Here is a 23358-nt window from a genome sequence, read left to right on the forward strand (position 1 = left end):
AAATAATAATCACAACAAAAACCCTTCGTAAACTTCGTGTAAAAATGGCTAAGTAAAAAAAAAAAAAGATCTTTAACTTTTAAGCACTATAAAGATGTGATATCATGAATTAATGCTAAGTATATTGAATTTAAGTAAACGTATTTTGTTTCAATAATTTATTTACTTGGCGAGGAATTATTTAGAATAGTATATAAATATTAATAATAATATGTTTTAAATAATAATAAGTTATATTGTAATAGTTCTTCGCCATTTTATTATATTATTCATCACACTTTGTTTCTTTTAAGAAATAATTCCTCGCCAAGTAAATAAATTATTGAAACAAAATACGTTTACTTAAATTCAATATACTTAGCATTAATTCATGATATCACATCTTTATAGTGCTTAAAAGTTAAAGATTTTTTTTTTTTTACTTAGCCATTTTTACACGAAGTTTACGAAGGGTTTTTGTTGTGATATCACTAATTTTTATCATCATTGCAAATGCAAATTATAATAATGATAATGTTTCTATATTTTTATCTTTAATTTTATCTAAATAATATTATAATATCTATAATGACTATAATTGTTTTAGTTTTGTTTTTCTAGAATTATTATATACACGTCTTTTCCACACGAGGCCATCTTTCTTTATTATATTTATTTTTATTTTTTTTTATATTTGGCCGGTCGGCACGACAACGCGAGAAGCGGCCGCCGTGATTCAAGATTTCAATATAGTTTTTCATTAAAAATGTTTCATGTTTCCTTAATTACTTAACTTCTACTGTACGATTTTTATGATTTTACAAAAGGATCATCTCCATGATTTTCCTCATGTTTTGCAATTTACTTGGTATAAATTGATTCAGTAGATAATTAATTATCTCATCTGACAAAAAACACCGAAATTTACACGGTTTTAATGGGAAACTCCTGCTTCGAGATAATATACACTGTCGTGCCGCCGCTTTTATTTTTTTTACTCAGCTCTCGCCACGACCGTGGCGTTGGATACCGTAATATTCGAGAACAACAAACAAGTCATGTGCGCTGTGCACTATACAGTTTACATGTTTTATTTTTATATTTTATCGATAATCGATACGGCCATACGGGTGCAGTGTTACCAGAAACGATTTAACTAATAATCCATAAAAATATTTTAAATTATCCGAAAAGTCCGACAAAAAATTTTCATAACGTTAGATCAGCTAACAAAATCATACCGTTCTACGATTAGTGAGCTCCGATAGACGAGGACAAATTTCACTTCTGGTCGCTATCACAAGACGAGCGCTAGTAGTATCATTTTCACTATAAAGTACAAACAATACTACTCACTAGTGCCATCCTATGATAGAGACCAGAACTAAAATTTGTTACTATCAATGATAATACAAATAACGTTATCAATTATCATTTGTTACATTTTTAAATTTAAATATTTTGTGCATTAAATAATATTTATTATTTCCTTTAACAATAAATAATTTATAAACTAAAGGTTTAAGTACATTAAAATTACAAAAATGTAAATTATAACTTAATAACTTAATGTTATAATAGTTTTTTTTTTTTAAATGCATTATTATGTAACAAAATATAACAGTCAACTCAAAATTATAAAAAAAAAATAACACTGATTTTATAATTTTTATATTAGGACAATATCAGTCACACAAATTAAGACCAAAGTTTTTCATTTAGCATAGCTTTACTTGGATTAAAAGCAACAATTCCTTTTTCTGATTTTATTCCATCTTTTGTAGTCATAATTGCACGTAAGGTTTCGGTTTTCAGTCTATTTCTATGTGCAGTTTTACACAAATTTAATGTGCTGAACACTCTTTCAACTGAAGCATTAGAAAAGGGAAGTACAAGTAACAACTTAATTACTACTTTTAAATTGTTAAAAAGTGGAGTGCCTACAGCCTACTGCATTTTTGATATTGAAAACACTGCTCCAATAATCTTCTACTGAAATTGAGGTGTCCAAATTTTCAGTAGAATGATTTAATAAAGCGTGTTCACGCCATTCTTGTTCGGTGAGTTGTTGATTTACTATATTATTCAGAATTGGAAATCTAATAAAAAATTGTTTTAATGATTTTGTTTGGAATGATTGTGCGTGGGCTTGATCTACAATTTTTATCATATCAAAAAGTGGATCACTCACCACAAAATTGAAATGACTTTTGATATCCTTAACCAATTCAATGTAAAAGTTAAGACAAGAATTATAAAAAATATCCAAATTTTGAGTTGTAGTAGATGATTTAATTAATAAAATACTTTCAGAAGCTTCCATGCCTATGTAAATATTATCTTGTTTTTCAAAGTAATGGGGATTCGTTTCATCAACTTCAAAAATATTTGTTAATGACTTAACATACTTAAGCTCTATATAATTGCTTACAATATTTGTTAATAGACGTTCGACTTCTGATTTTAGTTTGTACAATAAAGGAGCTTCAGATTGGAATAATATGTTAAATTCTGTCAATAAAGATAATACATAAGACAAAAATTCTAAATAAATTTTAGTATAACAATTATTCATTGTTTTCAGCATTTAATTAGAAGTTTTGGATGGGTCTTCAAATACTAGTTCCTTTAAGTAGGCTTCTAATGCTGGGTATTGTTCCAAAACTCGATCAACACATGACTTTAATGAGAGCCAGCGAGTATTGGAAGGTTTTAAAATTGAATGGATTTCTGTTTGAAAATACTTCTGAAATTCAATTAGGACACATTTCCTTGCAAAACTTCTGCTGAAATGAGCACCTAAGTCTCTTAAAAGATCCTCTACAGATCTAGGTAGCTTCAAACATGCCTTAGAAGCGGCTAAATGTATTGAATGGCAACTACATTTGACACAAACAATAGCTGGATTTTTGTCTTTCAATAAGGAAAAAACTGAATGACTTTTTCCAACCATTACGTTAGTAGTGTCCGAAGAAAATCCTACAAAATTTTCTAGTGGAATAGAATGGTCTTTCAAACAATTTTGAATACACATATATAAACTGTCTGCAGTTCCTGACGGGGTTTCAATTATATCCAAAAAATGAGTTTTAACACCTTTTTCATCTTCATTATAAAATGTAACTGTTAGAGCACTTTGTTTAGTTGTGGATCTATTTGTAGTTTCATCCAATACCAAAGAAAAAAATGAGCCAGGGGTAGATAATTTTTCTGAAAGTTTTAACTTAAAGTGTTTTCTAGTTGTTAACTTCATTATTTTAGTCGCCTTTGTACGTTTAGTAGCTATGCCTTTTAATATTTCCGAATCGGGAGCCACATCTTTTAATAGAGGACATAATGTATCCATCAATGTGAAAGGCAAGTTATTGGTAGCTAAAAAACCAACCAACTTAATTTCAGCTCTTTTTATATTATTTACTAAACCTGATTTATTTTCAAAAAATTGTGGTAAATTCTGCTGATTTACAGATACTCTCATTAGCTCTACATGTTTTTCAGTTTTCAAATGTTTTTTTAAAACACTTTTGTGAGCTAAAAGTTCACATTGGCATATTTTACAAAATGCTAATTCATGACCTTTTTTATTTTTGAATTTCCCTTTCTGAAGCCAGTCTTTAAACATTGGATTATCCAACCATGATGGGTTAAATTTTTCCAAGATATGCCTTTTAATTTTTTTTTTTCAGATGATACTACAAGGGGGTCATCTTCACTCTCACTATTTTGTGCTACGTCACCTAATGTACTGGTACTAGGTATATCGTTAGACTGAAATAAAATAAAATATGTCAAGTAGAACACCCCAAAAAAATAAAAATTTTTGTAAAAAATAAATAAACAGACTAAAACCAAAATATTTCTGGTTTTGCTTAGAATGTAAAATTAATGTAAAAATAATAGGTCCAAACGTTAGACCAGCAATTACTGTAAATTGTGTATATTATACAAATTATATTATAGGTACTTAAATCAGTTACATCCTTCCGGAACTTCAATGTTTTTGTCACGAATTTATCCATTATAAAATTTATCAATCATAAAATGGTATAATAATAATTTAAATTAACATGTTCAGTTGCACAGTCGACACGTAGTTTACAACTGTCACATTGTCTCATGGATGTCGACCGGTCGACACGTAGTCGGTAAATGTTATGTATATCTTTATGGGTGTATTATTTGATTGTTTATAGTAGCACTGTTTCAATATTTATATGTAGTTATTCAGTAGGATCTTATCTTGTGATTTCAATGGTGTATTGGATTTCGTGTATCTATTTTTAGCGAATTTTAATTATTTTTCTCCGAATGACGACGACGGCGAAGGCGATGCCAATTATGCGGCTGTGCTATTTCCGATAATATTTCGTTATTAGTAAAATATTCTGACGAAATAGTATTAGTTTATTTTAATAATAATAATTTTCCCAAGGCATTTTTTTTCTGAAAAGTACAAGTATAAAATACAATAGTTTTTATTAAAAATCCGTAGAAAGTCCGATTCATTAATTGTCCGAAAATTGTCCTATTAATAAAAAAATATCCGACAATCGGACTTTTATCCGACTTTTGGCAACACTGTACGGGTGATACAGAGACAGAGTAATGACTTTTACATCAATTGAACGTAGATCGTAGTCACTCGTAGAACGTAGCCTAGATTGTTCGTTTTTATTATTTTATTCATTATTATGGCACCAAAAAGAAAATGTCACTTTCGTGACGAGTTTTCCGTTACTTGGAGTTTTATAAAAAAAGGTAGAAATGAATTTGAAGCATATTGCACTTTTTGCAAAAGCTATTTTCAAGTTGCCCAGGGTGGAAAATCTGACATAGTCGATCATATTAAATGTAACAAACATAAAAAAAATTCTCAAAGTGTAAATATTAGTGAAAAAGTGACCAAGTTTTTTGTAACTCCTGATACAAAAGAAGAACAATTGGTAGCTGCTGCAGAGTTGGTTAATGTTTATAAGGTAATTTTTCACCATAATTCATTTAATTCACTGGACTGTACTACACCGCTTTATTCAAAATTATTTCCCGACTCAAAAATTGCTTGTAAAATGTCAACTGCACGAACTAAAGGCACTGCAATAGTAAAATACATTTTAGCTCCACATACAGTTGATATATTTAAATCAGATTTAGAAAATACAATTTTCTTTAGTATGGCGACGGATGCTAGTAATCATAAATCAGAAAAATATTTCCAATTATAATTCAATATTTTACAAAGTAAGATGGTATAAAAAGTCAATTAATAAAAATGAGTTCTCTTAAAAACGAAACTTCAGAAACAATTTCGCAATGTTGTATTGATACATTAAATAATTTGAAAATACCTTTAAAAAAATGCATTGCATTTTGTGCAGATAATGCAAACACCAGAGGAATTCATAGAAAAGGGCAAAATAATATTTTTTTTAAACTAAAAGAAGCCATTCAAAATGAACTGGAAGGTTTTGGCTGTTCTGCTCACATATTGCACAATACTATTTCTACAGCTGTAAATACGTTTAGTTTTGATGCTGAAATGATCATATTTAAAATATTTGGGTACTTTTCTATTTACACTGTAAGAACAGAAATATTAAAAGATTTCTGTAAATTTGTGGATATCAACTACAGAACTATTTTAAATCATTCCAAAACTCGGTGGGTATCATTGCTACCAGCAGTGGAAAGAACGCTATCTATGTGGCCTGCACTAAAATCATTTTTTCAGTCCGAAGAGAAACCTCCAAAAATACTATTCGACACATTTAATAGTCTGATGAGTGAAACACATATGTGGTTTTTACATGCACAACTCGTTATTTTTAACAGGAACATTTTATTGATTGAAAAATCTAAAACGAGTATGATTGAACTAAGAAAAATATTAAGCACCATTTCAGATAACTTAAAAAATAGACAAATTAATAAATTTGTTGGTTTAAAAGTTCTAGAAATGTTGAGAAAAGAAGAAATATCTGATCAAGTAAAACATACATTTTATGAAGAAGTTGATGAGTTTTACAATACAGCAATTACATATTTAACCAAATGGTCGGTCTCAACAAATCACTTTCATGTTTTTGACTGGATGTCTTTGTTGGAGCCGATAGCATGGCGTGACGTAGAAGAAACAATAATTTATTTATCTGATGAAAACATACAGTTAGATGATTCTTTATTGTTTGATCAGCTAACATACTTAAAAAAAAAAAAATCGAAGAATTCAAAAACAGTATATTAGATTGGGATAATAAAATTGCTAGTGAAAAATGGCAATGTTTTTTTAGTGTGTCAATACACGATGAACAACACTCAGAACTTTTAAAAATTGCTCAGTATGTTTTTGCAATACCGGCCCACAATGCTAACGTCGAACGTGTATTTTCTTTAATGGAAATACAATGGACTGACGAACAAAATCGTCTTCAGCTTGATACTGTGGAAAGTATTATAATGTGCAAGTACAATTACAAAATGACTTGTTCCGAATTTTACGAGTATGTTAAAACACAGCCATCTTTACTAGCATCGGTTAAATCATCTAAGAAATATGAATGGCACAAAGAAAAGGAGACAGAAGAGCCCAACCACCCCGGCCCAAGTACAAGCAAATAAAAGTTGTTATTTTATAATTATAGTATATTAATTTAATATTGTTAAATATTATAAAATAATAAATTAAAAAAAAAAGTTTACATTGTCAATTTGTTATAGAAATAAAGTGTATAAGTTATAACACTATAACCTATTGTGTCGTTTTTTTAATACATACCCAATGGCGAATATAGTTCAATAATAATTAATTCTAAATTTATTTACTATTTTTCTATCTGTCCCGGTTTTACTTATTGAAATTATGGCAACCCTACGGCAGTTACTATTCTAACAGATTGTGGTACCAATTTCTTATCAAATTTGTTTTAAGACGTTTGTAAATTATTAAAAATCGAGAAAACTAAAACAACTCCGTGGCATCCCCAATCAAATGGTTATTTGGAACGATCACATTTAACTTTGAAAACTTACTTACGCAGTTTTGTAGACAAAGATAATAATTAGGACGCGTTAATTAGTTATGCTATGTTTTGCTATAATACCACGGTGCATACTTCAACAAATTATACTCCATACGAGTTAGTTTTCGGGAAAAAACCAATAATTCCGACACGTTTTTTTCAAACGACTGAACCACAATATAATTATGATAATTACGCGTTAGATTTAAAAAGAATAATGCAAGAAACACATAAGATAGCAAGGGAAAATCTAATAAAAAAAGAAAAATTCCAATAAGCAATATTATGATCAAAACGCAAACATATTAGAATTACACGTAGGAGATAAAGTGTTACTAAAAGATCAGAACAAGAAAAATGCATTATGTTTTAATTGGTCAGGGCCATACGAGGTGATAATGATTCACGACAATGAAAATATAACAATAAAGAAAGGGAGGAAAGACTACAGGATCCACATTAATAATACAAAAAAATATTTCGAGACTGATTTATGAACACTTAAGGTGTCATAATATATTTATATATAGGTTTAGCTGTAGGATCCTCTGATGTTTTTTTATTGTTATAAGTAGTCATAGCTATATCATTATCATTAGTATTATTTAGTAAATTCGTTTATCAGGTATGATATATCGAAATATGACATCCGAAGCTAATATGAGAAGCTTTCTAGCGTATCATTTTATTCAAATCAAGCTAATATTAGAATTATATAAAGCCGAGACCGATATATTATTCGACGTCATACAAACAGCCAAAGTAGGATTAATACAGCCAAGCTTATTAACCCCCAAAGAGTTACTAAAACAGCTTTTAAATATTAAGGTAGGGATGCCAAGTGGTACAAACTTACCCATAGATTTAAATGAAAGTAATGTACAAGAAATGATACCCCTCTCAGACATAACGATATATTATTTAAATGACAAAATTGTTTTTATTTTAAATATACCTTTGGTATATCAATACGAATTGACACTTTTTCAGCTAATACCTTTACCAGATTGTAATAATAATAATTGTGTTTATATAAAACCTAAATATAAGTATTTAGCTGTAAGTAAATCTAAAGAAATGTATTCAGTCTAAGATGAAATTGATCAAAGCCTTTGTAAACACCCCGGCGATTTCCTTTTATGTCCTGAAATTTATCCTTTACATCCTAGAAGCGGACGTCCTATATGCGAGGTGCTTTTACTACAAGAGCCAAAAGAGGTTCCAGACAGTTGTGAAATCATGCAAGTACAGTTGCGAGCAAATCTATTTCACAAATTGAAGTTCAAAAACGAATGGATCTATGCTATACCAGGAGATCCAGACGAAATATCGCACCAGATCCAGAAGTAGAATTATGGCATTTTCAAACTCCAGTACAAGTCGAAGAACCATACCAGTCAGAACCAAACGAAGATGTTCCAGTAACTAATCGAACACAGGAACAGATCAAGGACGACATTATTCCATTACCGTCCGCACCTCAGATCAAGACAAGGTATTCCGTGTACCCCACCCCGATGTGATACGGAGTATCGTCTTATAGGGGAGGAATGTAGTAAACCGACGTTTTTAGTATAAAAACGTAGTTCTAAAGTCCAGTGGCCTAGAACTATATCACGCCACTTCATAGACGTAGATCATCCTATTCTCCATCACGGCATGTTCCATATAAATATGAGTCCTCATCATAGATTTAATCAGAGTTAGTTAAGAGTCAGTTAGACTTAGTCAGTGTTGTCACTTGCTTTACGGTAGTTAAGTACTTGTGCTTACGCAAACGAAAGCCTTTTCATTTATGTTTTAACAAGTTAATAAACGTATCAATTATCTTATTAATCTATTGTCTAACTTATATACCTCATCTTTCCAACCTACGACGGAAGCGTGCAGCAACCATCACTGGTTACTACAAGACCATTACGCTTAAAAGTAGTAAAAAATATGTGTGGTACAACTCCTGACCTCCTTCCAAGGTAAAATTATTTTAAGTTATGTTTAATAAATTTAATGTAATATTATATTATACATATTATTGCAGGTATCTAATGGAAACATGGTGGCGAGGAATAAATAAATCAGATTTATTTAATGCGTTTTTGAGAGATATGGCGCAAGTTTTTGTTTAACGTATTATATTTTATATTTATATTCATTGACAACAATTTTTTTGACTAACAAATATTTAATTATTAATTTTTTTACTGGATACTACTACTACAATAATTATACTATAATACTATGAATAATTATACAATAATACTATGAATAATTATACAACAATACTATGTATAACTGTTGAATTATTTCTAAGTGTTTTATCAAAGCACGTTGCAATATTATGATATTTTTAATTTATTTATTTGCGGTAGACCGCATACTATATTCGTAAATCGCCGGTAGACCGCATACTATACTCATAAATTCACCGGTAGACCGCGTACTATATGACAGCCGTCCGATTTTATTAGCAAAATTTATTATACCATTAGACAAATTTAAAGAAATTTTTAGAACTTATTGTAAAACATATGATAAAAAAAATTTGATCTATGAAAATAAAGGTATTGATATTTTAAATATTGATGAACAATGAAAATATTTTTTTTTTAGTTTTGTGTTATAAATGGATATAAAACAAATTCAAAAAGAATTAGAAAAAAAAATATTGAAGAGCCACCAGAAGCAGTAGAAACACAAAAGAATTTTAAGAAGTTTTTTAAACTAATTATGAAAACGTGACTGAAAAAATGAATCAATTAATTTATCTTAGATAAAATTTACAAAAAACTTATAAAAAATCAGATTTAGAACAATCCGAAAAAAAATTAAATTTTATAAAAATAAGATGAAGAAGATGAAGATAAAGGTGAAAGTAAAAATAATATAAAAAATTGAATAAAAAACAATACACACCAACAAAGTTACAAAAAATAATTTATCTTAAAAAAAATGTACAAAATAACTACAGAAAAACAGTATTAAACGATAAATATTAAAAGCCTTATCAAATGTTGAACCATCTGTTATTGATGTTAAAGAGGTTGCTATTAAAATCGATAATGATATTCAAAAGATTATAATACCTCTTTATAAACCTAAAAATCCAGAATTACAACGTTTAATGAGTACAGAAGAGACTTTTGAAACTCCAAAAAATTCTCGTCAAAAATCAACAGATAGTTCTCAAATGCCTGCAGATACTATAAAATTAGGTCCTACTGCAACAAAATATCTACTAACAATAAAACCCAATAATTATTTTGGAATATATTATAATAAAGATTTTGAAGATCATATAATCGGGAAATGTATGATAACATTTGAAAATAATGATATAATTTTAAATGGAAAAAAATATAAAGGAACTGTAGGTTTGTGGAGATTATTAGCTCATTCAGATGTTAACCAGACCTGAAATGTATACAGATGATAACTTTAAACTTTATAAAGAAATATTAATTGAAACTGATTCTATATACCAAAACAATGATAAATCAACCGGAAGAGCTAAATTAAGTGGTGGTGCAAAATATGTATCAATGATAAGCAATATTTTGAAAGAAATAAATGAAAGAAAAGACCAATAACAAAACCAATAGGAGAGGGTTTATGACAATACATAGATGATCGTATTGAATATCGTTATATTGATAATATGAAACAATTAATATGCAGATAACAAATTATTTCTGCTGAAGAAAGAGCAGGAAATAATAATTATTATAACGAAAAACTTCGATTCTAAATTTATGTAAAACAAGTATGGAAAAAATTATTGATACAACTAAAGGTATTGAATATTTATTATTTAACAAACTTACCAAAATAAGTTATAAAAATATCAAAAGATTCCATAATAAAAAAAAAATATATTTTATATCAAATGAAGAAAGAAAAGGAATTAATATTTATCATGATGAAAAACTTAATTGATATTCTTAATAATGGTGCATATTATTTATATTCATATGTTTCATGTTTAACAAAGAAAATTATAAAAGGTTCAGGATTTATTAATTATTTTTTGAATTGCTCATTTTTACCTGAATTGCATTGGCCTGGTTATAATTAATTAGGACCGGGAACAAAGTTAGAAAAAAATAAAAACCTATAAACAACTTAGACGAAGCTGCAAGAGATCATGATTATTTTTATTATTTATTCGTATGGCAAGAAATGGAAAAACATGTATTAATATTTATGATAATTATAAAAATTAATAAAATAGGACATTTATAAAGGGTCTCAACTTTTTTTAATTTTGATAAGAAGGATATTCAACCTATTTTAAAAACTGAAGAAACAGCATTTAAAAATAGATTAATTACTTATAAAATTGAAAATAACGTGGGTATTAAAGATGAACAAAATGTTTAAATCGTTTAGATAATCCAGTAATAGGACGTATTAAACAAGCATTAACAAATATGAACAACACTATGACTTAACATACATTAAAGTTTATTTAGGAAAGATTATACAACTTAAACATGACCATTCGTCTCAACATACGGGCCATGACTGACTACTATTGATTATCGATACCCCGTCCGTACCGTTATCAATACATAATACTAATACAAATAATAATAATGATAATAATAATAACATAAACATAACATTCGGCCATCCTTAGGCCTTATGTCCTCATACCTATTAGCACATACCTATTTTTTTATACATATATATTAATTATTACATACAAGAGATCATATTATAAAGTCTTCAAATTTCTTTGGCTTTTGCCTGACTCGAATGGGTCGTTGATCAGTCTTGTCCTCTTCTTCTTTCTCCATTTCTTCATCTCCCTGGTTACTATCTTCTTCATCTTCGCATGAGTCAGATTCAAAGTTCATATACATCTTCATCTGATCTATGGCCACTACACCTTCATAGAATCTTTGAGTTCTTTGAATCCCAAGTAAATCTTGTACCCTGAAACGGTCATTAGGTAGAACTTCTGTGATTTTACATAAGGACCCTTGTATTTTACTAACATTTTTTTTTATTCTCCTGGCTGTCCTGTTATCTGACGCTGTATCATTGCTAAGTCACCAGTGGACAATGTAGTACCTTAGTTTGCCCTTGATTGTGATAGTCCTGCATTTTATTTCGCTCTGCAATTATTGACTCTAACGCTCGAGCACTTAATTGTAAAACGTCACATGTGTTGTATTGAGTTGATAGCACTTCATCTTGAACTGCGTCACCATCATAGGTCCTTGGAATAAACCCAAACATTAGTGTAAATGGAGTTGATTTTGTTGCTTTTTTAAATGCATTATTAATGCTCCATTGGATTCTTCCTATAACTCTGTCCCAATCAGTCTCTTCTTTGCAGGTGGTTGTCAACGTAGATAAAATTGTCATGTTCAGTCTCTCACATTGTCCATTGGCTCTAGGCGTAGCAGTTGCATTCTTCACATGAATAATGTTCCTGGTTTTACACATTTGCTCAAATTCTTTTCCAGTGAAGGCTGTTCCACGATCACCCCTTGATGTCTCCCCTTTTGACTAGTACAATATGTGATTGTTTGGTGAATGGTTGCCCAACTATAAGTGCTATGGTCTGTGCGTCATCTGGAACGATATAAATTGGTACTTGAGAAGTAGCGCAGTCAACTTGTAATTTCACTGTGACAACGCATAGAGGCACCAATCTACCATCACCGTCTCGGACTTCACTGTATTCGGTATTGACTCGATCAATAATCCCATTGTTATAGCGTCACTTTTTCGCATAAGACATAGTTGACTCCCAGTATCTTGTACGTACGCTTGAACTGGTTTGTCATTAACTAAAAGGAATCAAAAAAATACTTTTCATTAATTGTGTTTGGTATTAAACTCACTAAAAACATAACTTGTGTATTTGTAAAAGAAGCGTTTTTTTCATGACCATATTTTCCACATTTTTCGCACTTCGTTATTTTTAGTTTTGTGCAGTATCTCGATACATGCCTATACCTTGAGCAGTTGAAACAGAGTGGCTTGTCTTTGTCATTGCGCGGCGGTAATTTGGTAAACTTCTTAGTTTCTTTAAATGCAGTAGGCATTTGAGACTTTGTTGTACTAGACGTAACGTGACTTACTTCGTTGATATTTGGACGTTGTGGCTTATTTTTTTTAAAATACTGTGAACGGGCATCATTAATCTGAGCAAACAACTTCAAATCATAACAAAGGCTGTCTTCATCAATATGATGTCAAGCTAATAAATAACAACACAAATCTCGCGACCTTAAGCCGGCCACAATCTCCTTTTTTGTCTCATCAAACGGCAATTCTAATTCATGACATAATCTAGCTTTATGGTGAAAATAATCGTTTACCATTTCCGATTCACCTTGTACACGATTCAGTATATTTTTCATACGTTCGACTACATTCAGTTTCGAACCGACAAATGTATATTTAAACTGAATTACGAATTCGTCCCAATTTGTAAATTTCCTACCGGTAAACCAATTGTTTGCTGGTCCGGTCATTCGCGAACGCACAGTTTCAATTCTGAACGCGTCTGGCCAACGATGTAACTTAGCGACACCTTCGATAGCTGCCAACCAATATTCCACGGTTTGACTATTACCTCGACCATCGAATTCCGGTAATGTTGTAGTAATCCGACCATATTACTATTTTATTACTTTATTTTTTATTACCTTTGAGCTGATACTATTTGCAATAATTTCATATATCCAATTTATAGATCTAGTATTATATTCTTGTTATATGTCGTTAATATTATTATTTTACTCTGTCTCAGTTAATAAATAACTTGATTTTCAAACTTATAAAAACCGAGTTGTTTATTTACTACAAATTTCTTACGCTTTCCGAAGAAGATAGACGACAAAGTGGACTTCGTCGTAAAATCGTTTTGAGCCATCTATACCAGGACCGGCTCACTACAACGTGTTGAGACAATTTGGCATAACAAGATACTCAGAATTTCCGACGGTGTCGACGACCGATCTCGATATCTCTCGTTTGTAAACAAACCGTTTATCAATTGTGAGCGTTCAGCCTTTTTAGGGGCTTACTTACCATCCATCACATAAGGGGAACACTTATGTGATGACCCATAGACCGAACCACATGATGTCTTGTGGACACATCGGTAGAGTCTATGGGCTTTAAACAAACTTAACGTTGAATAAAAAAAAATAAAATAATAATATTAAGTTTAGAGGAACCTAAACAATATAAATAACCTAAATAATAAGATAAAGTTAGGGTAATAGATATAAATATATATTGTACATGAGATACTCAACATGAGAATAAATAATATTAACAATAAAAATAATTAAAAATGGAGCAATAGTTAAATGGCAAAAATGGCAATACAGATATAATACATACAGCATTACAAGAATACATAATATAGTTGTCACATGGCAAATGCATAAAATATATAAGTATACAGTTTTTTATTAAATGAGAAATTGATGAGAATACATATGAACAAAATAATAAGTCAGAAAGAAAGAAAGAAAGAAATGAAATAAATAAATATGTATTTGAAAAGACAGGGGATTGAGGGGGAAAAATGGAGATAGAATAATAGTAATATGAGCTGCGGCTCCGAAATTCGGTTACCGAGCTTATTATATTAATTACAAAGAAATAGAAATAGTATTTTATGTAATATATATATTAAGACAGACCCACGGCTCCGTGAGAACGATTACCGGGGTATAGAGATTTAGAAAAGAGAGAAATGAGATATAAGAAAACAGCATGGTAAAGTGGATAGACATTATTTTTTATAATATATATATTAAGACGGACCCACGGCTCCGTGAGAACGGTTACCGGGGTATATAGATTTAGAAAAAAGAGAAATGAGATATAAGAAAACAGCATGGTGAAGTGGATAGACATTAAAAGGGGGGTTTTTTTAGGGAAAATTTATACGTTACGACGACTGAAGGCTTGAGGTGTTGATGGTGATCTCGACGTGATGGAGAACCGTTGTGAATGTGGTGGCTTCGCCCGCCATGGGCCTGCAGATGTAGTTAGCCCATCATGTTGTAACGTACAAAGCGTTAAACAAAATGGTAGATAAAAGAAAAGAAAATAGAAAAAACGTTGATCAACCACGTGGGTGAACGATAAGTGAATTGTTGGACTGCGGTTTCCAATAGTAGTGACCAAGTAGACGGTTTTTGACAAAAAGCGCAGAGACGGAGATCGTGATGGACGTAGTAAGTGAATTTTGGTGTCTTGCAGTGTCGTCTTGAGGTGGGAAAATTTACAATAATTTGGGTGTCCAGGTATGCCCTGCTGACGCATACCGACGGCGCGGCAAAGCCAACGACGGCGGTGGAGTCAGACCGACAGCGACAACCGAACACTGGGTAGGAGAGCGGGGAAACGTTATTACATAACCGTTAGGATGTTGTTTATAGTTACGCATGTAGATATGGAATGGCCTAAAATTCTGTGACATTACACAATGCTTGATTTTGTTCCAGTATTGCCTTTATCATATTTAAACCGCTAGCAATTACGAACTGGGTTGGTAACACTGTTTTATCCTTGGGTATTTGGTCGTTAATTTTGGTCTCATAATTGTTGTCAGCGCTTTCGTTCGGTTCTTCATTTCGTAATTTTTGTAGGTTATGAGTATTCCTGTATCCAGCTTTTCGTTGTACAAAGCACGTGACCCTTTTAAACTCGATTAATCTTCATGGACGTTATGTTCGTTGTTTGACATATTTGTTCTTAAATCGTCGTTCATTGATTGTTCATCGATTGCTCGTTTGTTCATCCCACTTCTGAATATAAACACTGTGGTGTGATGGCATAAGCTGATATGTCATTTTTGTCGATTTTTGGATTATTATGGAAATGGTTTAGAAATCACGTGTTTTATATGATAGCAAAATATTTTATGTCTCTCTCATATATTACGCCATCTATGAGCAAGTAAACAAACTGATAAGTCATTATATAATCATCTATGTGATGCCAAAAATTGATATGTCTTTAGTATAATTGATAAGTCCGTATATTTAAAAAACACGTGGTGGCAAAACTTGATATGTCAATGTTTATAATATTATTATATTATTTTTAGAGAAGTATATTAATATAAACAACATTTTATAATAATTTATTATATTATACTAGCTGACCCGACACGGCGTTGCCCGTGTGTTACTTTCTTTTTTTGCATTTTCGTATGCCGTGTGTTAATTTTTAATTTAATCTTATTGATAGTGCTAATATTACGTTGAATTCACGACGAAAGATTTGTAATGTGGCAGTTTTTGTGCCTACGTATTTTAAAAAATTCTCCTGAACAGAACCGTCACCCTGGTGATAGGGCGTTGTGAATAAAAAATAATTAAATAAAACATATATAATGATTTAAAAGTAAGTAGTTATAGTTTTAACTGTTATAGTTTTATTTAATTATTTTTTATTCACAACGCCCTATCACCAGGGTGACGGTTCTGTCATGATTTAAAAGTAAGTAATCGCTTTATTGTTAATCATGTGAATCATAATTATTATTATTATCATTGTAGTACTTTGTGGTATACGATGTTTCTTGTTTGATTACCTGGCGCATAGATAAACAAATCTGATGGTTTTCCAACACGGGAACAGGCAACATACAATTGACCATGTGAGAAACATGGGTTTTCTAGATTAATACCACAAACACTTAATGATTGCCCCTGGGACTTGTTTATAGTCATAGCAAAAGCAAGACGCACTGGAAACTGTAGTCGTTTAAACTCAAATGGCACATCAGTCGGAATCATTGGGATGCGCGGTATGAGAACATCTTCTCCTTTATACTTTCCTTTGAGTATAGTTGCTTCTATCACATTGTTTAGTAATTTTTTTATCGCTAACCGTGTACCGTTGCAAAGACGCGGTTGGTTGATATTTCGCAACATTATAACCACCGATCCAACCTTTAATTGAAGATTGTGAGGTGGCAATCCTGGCAAATCCAGCGAGTTTAAAAATTCCGGTGGATAGTTGACTACATCATCTTGATTAGTAGCCGAATCAACTGATTTATATATCATCAATTCGCCTGTAATTTGTTCTTGAATTTTGAAATTTAATTCATTTACATCTATGTTTTTTGCAGCCAGTATAGCTCGTTCGCTCAACCAATCATGGTTTCTGTAATTTTGAGAAACATCTGGAAACACCTTCTGAATAAGTTCATCTTTTGATCGAGTTAACTGACAAAAACTTAGAGGAAAGTTAATGCAGCCAGTCAACATGTCTATAGGAAATTTGCCATTACCAATGTCAATGAGTTGTTTAGAGAATATGTTTCCAGATTGGTCATTTTGCAACTCGACACGCATATTCTTGCTTAAATGAAGTACTTTGACATGTTTCCACAAACTGGAGGACTTTAGACATGCATTGAGTTCATCAGCTGGCGTTGATCGTGGAATCACCGGCAATGTTTGACGAAAATCTCCTGCTAATAAAATCATTGCACCACCAAATCGGTTATTATTGCTCCGTAGATCTTTTAAGGTTCTGTCCAAAGCCTCCAAAGATTTTTTATGTGCCATCGTGCATTCATCCCAAACAATCAATTTACATTGCTGCAAAACCTTTGCCATTGCAGAGTTCTTCGAAACGTTGCAGGTTGGAGTTTCATTGCTATGCATATTTAATGGCAATTTTAGTGCTGAATGGGCTGTTCGACCACCTTCAAGCAAAGTTGCTGCGATTCCCGACGAAGCGAGTGCAAGTGCAATTTTATTTTGTGAGCGAATTGTTGCTAATATTAATGAAATCAAAAAAGTTTTTCCTGTACCACCAGGTGCATCTAAGAAGTAAATCCCTCCAGTTTCATCATTTGTTACTTTCATAAGAGTTTCAAATACATACTTCTGTTGTTCATTTAACAGTGGAAGATTTGTTTGAATTAATTCTTTCAAATCGTTGAGATCATACAGTCTTTCTCGATGCAACTCTTGGTTAAAAGCGTCATGCATTGGACGATTGGGCGCGGTCAGGCCTAATTGAATTAATAGTTTGTTTGACATTATCAAGCACATGTCCTCAATTGAAATCAATGCTTCATTGTAAATTTCTTCACTGATTTGTATATTTGGATTTCCCATTCTATTCTGTATTTGATACAAAATATCATCACACATATAATCTTTGTACTTGATCCACAAATCAATTGGGCTTGATGGGAAGCATGTAGATATGATTATAGAAAACAATGTTCGTATTTGATGAGCGTGTGATGATATTACAGCATCATTGAGAGTTTGATCCCAATGAGCGTCATTTTCAAGCAATTGCAAACGTTGACAGGCTTCTCTGTAGGATACACACAATTCACCATCAACAGTTCGTAACTGTTGGAATGATGTTGGGCCACGTACATTGACTAATAGCAGTCGTAAGTAAAAACATTCATCATTGCTTGGATGTACTGAATAAATCCGGCCAATCGCATCGGTGGAATATACATCTGTATATCCTGGAACTGGTTTTCCTTGTTTCCGTCGTATAAATCTCCTTGAGGATTGATTCCAGGTATAATATTTTGGCATTTCAGAATATAGCAATGTTTGTGCGAAATCATCGTTTTGGCATGTCTCAAAAAAACTGGTTAATGTAGTAGATGGTGGCTGAGCAGCTCTTTGTACTGCGTTCTGTGCTGTAAAATACACTCTTTGTCCATTTTCTAAATGCACAGCTAAGTGAACAACAGAAGGGTGTCTCTCATGAATAGGAAAAGAAAATATTCGCCAAACTGCTTCATTACTACTGACATAGCGGCCCATTTGGTATTGGGTAACTTCATCATTGGAATTCTCTGCACCAATTCCAATCACAGCCATATCACTCCCTTTGGCTACATATTTGCAAATGTATTTAATAGATTTCACTGAATGGCAAGATTCAACGTTGATGTGTGCTTTGAATGTCTTTGATAAAATGGGTGAATATGGAACAATCCAACGATTATCTATTTCAATATCTTGTTGATTTAATTTGACAATTGTTGATTTTCCATTGTCTGCTGTCGATCTGCGACGATACAATGGATAACCGTCATTACCAGTAATTGTTTCCGATATTAATGTCCGTGGATATCGTTTTGAACATTTACCATCCATCATACACGGTGAATTTTGATTAAGAGTTCCACAGGGACCATGTATCATGTTTTTGATAACTACCTCATGCAATCCAGGATCTACTTGTACATTAGGGATTTCAGCTGATATCACTGCATCAACTTCATTTGGCCTTATATTTTCAACCAACCAAATCAAAATGTGTGCATGTGGCAATCCTCGTTTCTGCCACTCCACAGAATACATCCAGCAGCGTGTCTCACCAAACACATTATGTTTTACGATGAAATCCATTAAAGATTTCAACTTTTGTCTAAAGACTCTGGCTGTAATATCATGACGATCAATGGGTGATTGCCCAGAGAATAACTCCTGATTGATTTCTATCCATTGCGGATTGCATGTAAATGTGATGAACAAATCTGCTGTACCATAATGACGAACATACGACATGGCATCTTGAGCATATTCGTGCATATGCCGAGGGCTTCCGATGTATGTTGCTGGAAGAATAGTCATCCGACCGACATTCTGTGCATTTCCATCAGTATTAATCGCATCTCGAAGGTGAATATACTCTTCAGATCGGAGTTTGGTTTGATTCAACCTGATGAATGTTAATCTTTCCGTTTCAATTTTAACATACATGTCAACAACATATTTGTGATATAATCGCCGACATTTCAATATGTGATTATCTTCATTTTCCCGAATCATTAGGCGGTATGAATAATAGTTCATTGAACTGACTTTTTTGTTGGTTTCAGAACCTGTAAATAGATTTTGTTTTAATAACATTCAAATATAAAATTAAAATACATAATATAATGACTGAGATATTATCGCCATAGCTAAACTAATATTTTAGTTACCTGCAATGGGATTTATCATTTTTATTGAGAAATCGTAGCCATCTTCACCTTGCCAAAATATAATGGGATATTGCAGTGCATCATATGAGCGGTGTGTTTCCTTTATACGTTGTAATTGATCATTCCGACGACGTAAAACAATATCACGGGATTCCAAGTTTTCTCCAACTACAACGATAGCAACTTCATCAATAGTTGGTGCATTAAAACGTCTTGTATGTTGACCTGCAGGTGTTTTATCAGCTCTGATTACAATTTTGTGATTATCGGATGGCATCAGATCCAGGGCAGTTTTAAACAATATAATCAATTGATTGTGCTGATGAAATAAAGTTTGTAATTGTTCTACAATAGACCTCTTTACTAAATTGTTATGTGCACAACGCAGATCAATTTCTTGTGGTGAATTGCCCATAAAATAAATTTGCAGGAATTTGTTGTCGCTATCTGACACTGGTAACAGTGAACCTGCTCTATGATATATTTGCCCTTGTATCTGTAAATAAAAAAAATATATTATGGTGTGGTATAAATTAATGGATTGTCGGTGATCAAACTTAAATAATATTTGATCTTAAAAAGTATATATTTAGTTTTAACTAATATCTATCAAATATAAAATATAATAAAAGTGTCACTGAAACTGAAACACCATAATATAATATGATGACTAAGTGATATATTTCGTAATGATTAAGAAATTGAAGATTAGTGACACATCTTAACTTTGGTGACAGAAAATTTTGTTCGCTAAAATAATTATGAGTAACTGCTATAATACATACCTTGAAAGTTGGCATAAAATTTTCCCGAACTACATTTGTTGCCCCAAATGAAGTCATTTGAAAGCAATTGTTATATTGTTGGATATTTGTCAAAAAGTGTATAGAATCTGTTCCTATTCCTGAAACCAATGAGTACAATGGTTCTGGTGGTGGATCCAATGGTATCAATTTCACTTTACCATTTGCGCAACACAATCCATTGGCTTCGTTTTTGTATTTTAATGCCTTACAGTGTGAGCAAACCGAGTTCATAGAACCAATAACAACACATTGGTAGTTACTGTAGTCAATTGACACATCGTAACTAAAAGCAGCTCGATTCAAACTTGCTCGCGCTTCACGCGTTTGTGAATTAGATCGGTAATTAGCTTGGTTTGTAGCATTTCTGGTTCTTCTACCTAAATTGCTTCGTCTTATAGGAGGCATATCAAATATAAATTATTTTTTCACTAATCACGAACTAAACAAACACTAACTAACTAAACACTCTGCACAAAACACGATTGTTGGTTGCCATGGATACGATCAGTATTATATTATAAATATTATAGGAAGGGCTATTTTAAAAAGAAAAGGGCTATTTTTAGGGTTTTTCCAGCAATAATTCTAATTTTTCTAGCCGTAAAAACCATCCTTGGACTTCAACGAACATTTGCGAACATTTGCGTTGTTTGTATGTCTATTTGCATGCATTTTTAAAAACATTTTAAATAAATGATTTATTTTATTTAAATGGTTGCCATTGACTACCAAAAATAATTTAGTTGACTATTTGCTGGATAGATGGCGCCTCTGTAATTTCATCACCACCTCGTCATATTTCTCTAACCCGATAACTTTCTCAAATTTTTCGTCCGTAAGAACCTTCTCCTGACAATTACGACCCAAACAAAAAAAGAATGAGCGAAATCGGTCCAGGCGTTGTTGAGTTATGCGCTTACCAAATTTTGCGATTCATTTTTATATATAAGATTATATCAATAGATTTTTCTAGTAGAAATGTTCATTGTTTAATATTATAATTTATTGTTTTACTGGTTATAAGCTGTTATTTTTTAAAATGTACTTCAATTCTAGATCATTTTTTTTGAAATCTTTAAAAAATATTCCAACAAAAGACAATAATGCAAACCCTTCAGTAAGTATAATAAAAATTAAGCTATTTTGATGAAACTAAAAATAATTTAAATATACATTTGAAATGTGCTGAAATATTTTGCTTTATAATAAAAGAAAAAAAATAGTATAATATAATGATATAATAATAATATTGCAGAGACAATCTCTGAGAAAAAAAAATAAGCCTGTATATTATAATGATCATAATAAAGTACTTAACTGGCTTAATTCAACATAAAATGAATTTCAGGTAAAATTAAATAATTCTATTATTATATTACTTATTTTTAACAAATTATAATTAATTTTTTTTAGAGTAATTTATATCTAAATAATATTTCTGACACTGATTATAATAATGATGAAGATATTTTGGACAGAACCTATAACATTAACACATAGTTTTGCTCAAATTTAGGATTAGAATCAGGTACCTACTATTTCTTTTCTAGTCTGTATAAAATAACCATGAAATGTTTAATGAAACTACATATACTGAACTTATACCACCAGTATTCAGTTTAGGTAAAGATGTCATAATTTTAAACTTATTTTAACCTTTCCATAATGTTTTTAAATTTTTTTTACCAAAAGAAAACAATAATGGCCCTGATAATGAAAATGTCTGTGAACTTAACACCCATGATGACAATAATATGTTTATTTGTGAAAAACCACCTGCTGTTTCTAACTTAGGTACACACATTGGTATCACTATGTTCAACCAATTTAAAAGTAAATACTTTTTTTAAATTTTTTTTTTTTTTTTTTACCAAAAAAAAGCAATAATGGTCCTAATATTGAGAGTATCTATGAAATAATCATCTCTGATGACAATAATATGTTAATTTGTGAAGAACAACCTACTGTATCAGCTAACTTAGGTACATATATATTATATATAGTTATATTCAACTAATTTAAAAGTAAATATTTTTTTTAATTATATATATTTTTATTTTTTGGAACAAAAGAAAACAATAATGGTACTGATTCTGAGAGTATCTATGAAATTGACATTTATGATCTGCCAAAAAAGAAAAATAGAATTGAACAAAAATATTTGAGAGATCATGGACAAGATTGTATTAATCGAAAAGGAGTGATAATTCCTCAAAAGAAATTTAAGGAATTAGTTAACTGCTGTCATAAAAAATGTGATGTTGTTTGTTCTCCAGATATACAAAAATTAATTTTTGAAGGTTTTTATAAATTGGAAAAAAATGTTTAGTATCAAATCTTATCTAGTTGAATAACTTTGTCTGACAAAAAAACAACAAGATTAGGAAGAAATAAACATGGATGGGATAAATCATAATCGTCTTATAACTGCTACATATTTGATATTAATTGAAAACCAATATATAACAGTATGTAAAAAGATGTTTCAAAGTGTGTATGGAATAAGTCGAGGTAAAATTGATTTAATTATACAGCAAATGAAAATGAGTGATTCTGGTACATTGCATCATACTGATAACCGTGGCCGACATGA

The 23358-nt window shown here is 31.1% G+C and overlaps 1 protein-coding gene across 1 annotated transcript; it reads right to left on the reverse strand.

Moving 5' to 3' along the window:
- Window positions 1-16488: 16488 nt before the first annotated feature.
- LOC114131342 (uncharacterized) lies at window positions 16489-21714 on the reverse strand. The gene is made up of 3 exons (XM_027996532.2): window positions 20745-21714; window positions 19960-20455; window positions 16489-19857 (listed from the first exon to the last, which is right to left on the reverse strand). Exons 1-3 carry the CDS (start codon window positions 21168-21170, stop codon window positions 16526-16528), a joined length of 4254 nt encoding a protein of 1417 aa, XP_027852333.2. The 5' UTR covers window positions 21171-21714; the 3' UTR covers window positions 16489-16525.
- Between the last annotated feature and the right edge of the window lie 1644 nt (window positions 21715-23358).

The sequence above is a fragment of the Aphis gossypii genome, unplaced genomic scaffold (genome assembly GCF_020184175.1).
Source record: "Aphis gossypii isolate Hap1 unplaced genomic scaffold, ASM2018417v2 Contig00296, whole genome shotgun sequence".
NCBI lineage: Eukaryota > Metazoa > Arthropoda > Insecta > Hemiptera > Aphididae > Aphis > Aphis gossypii.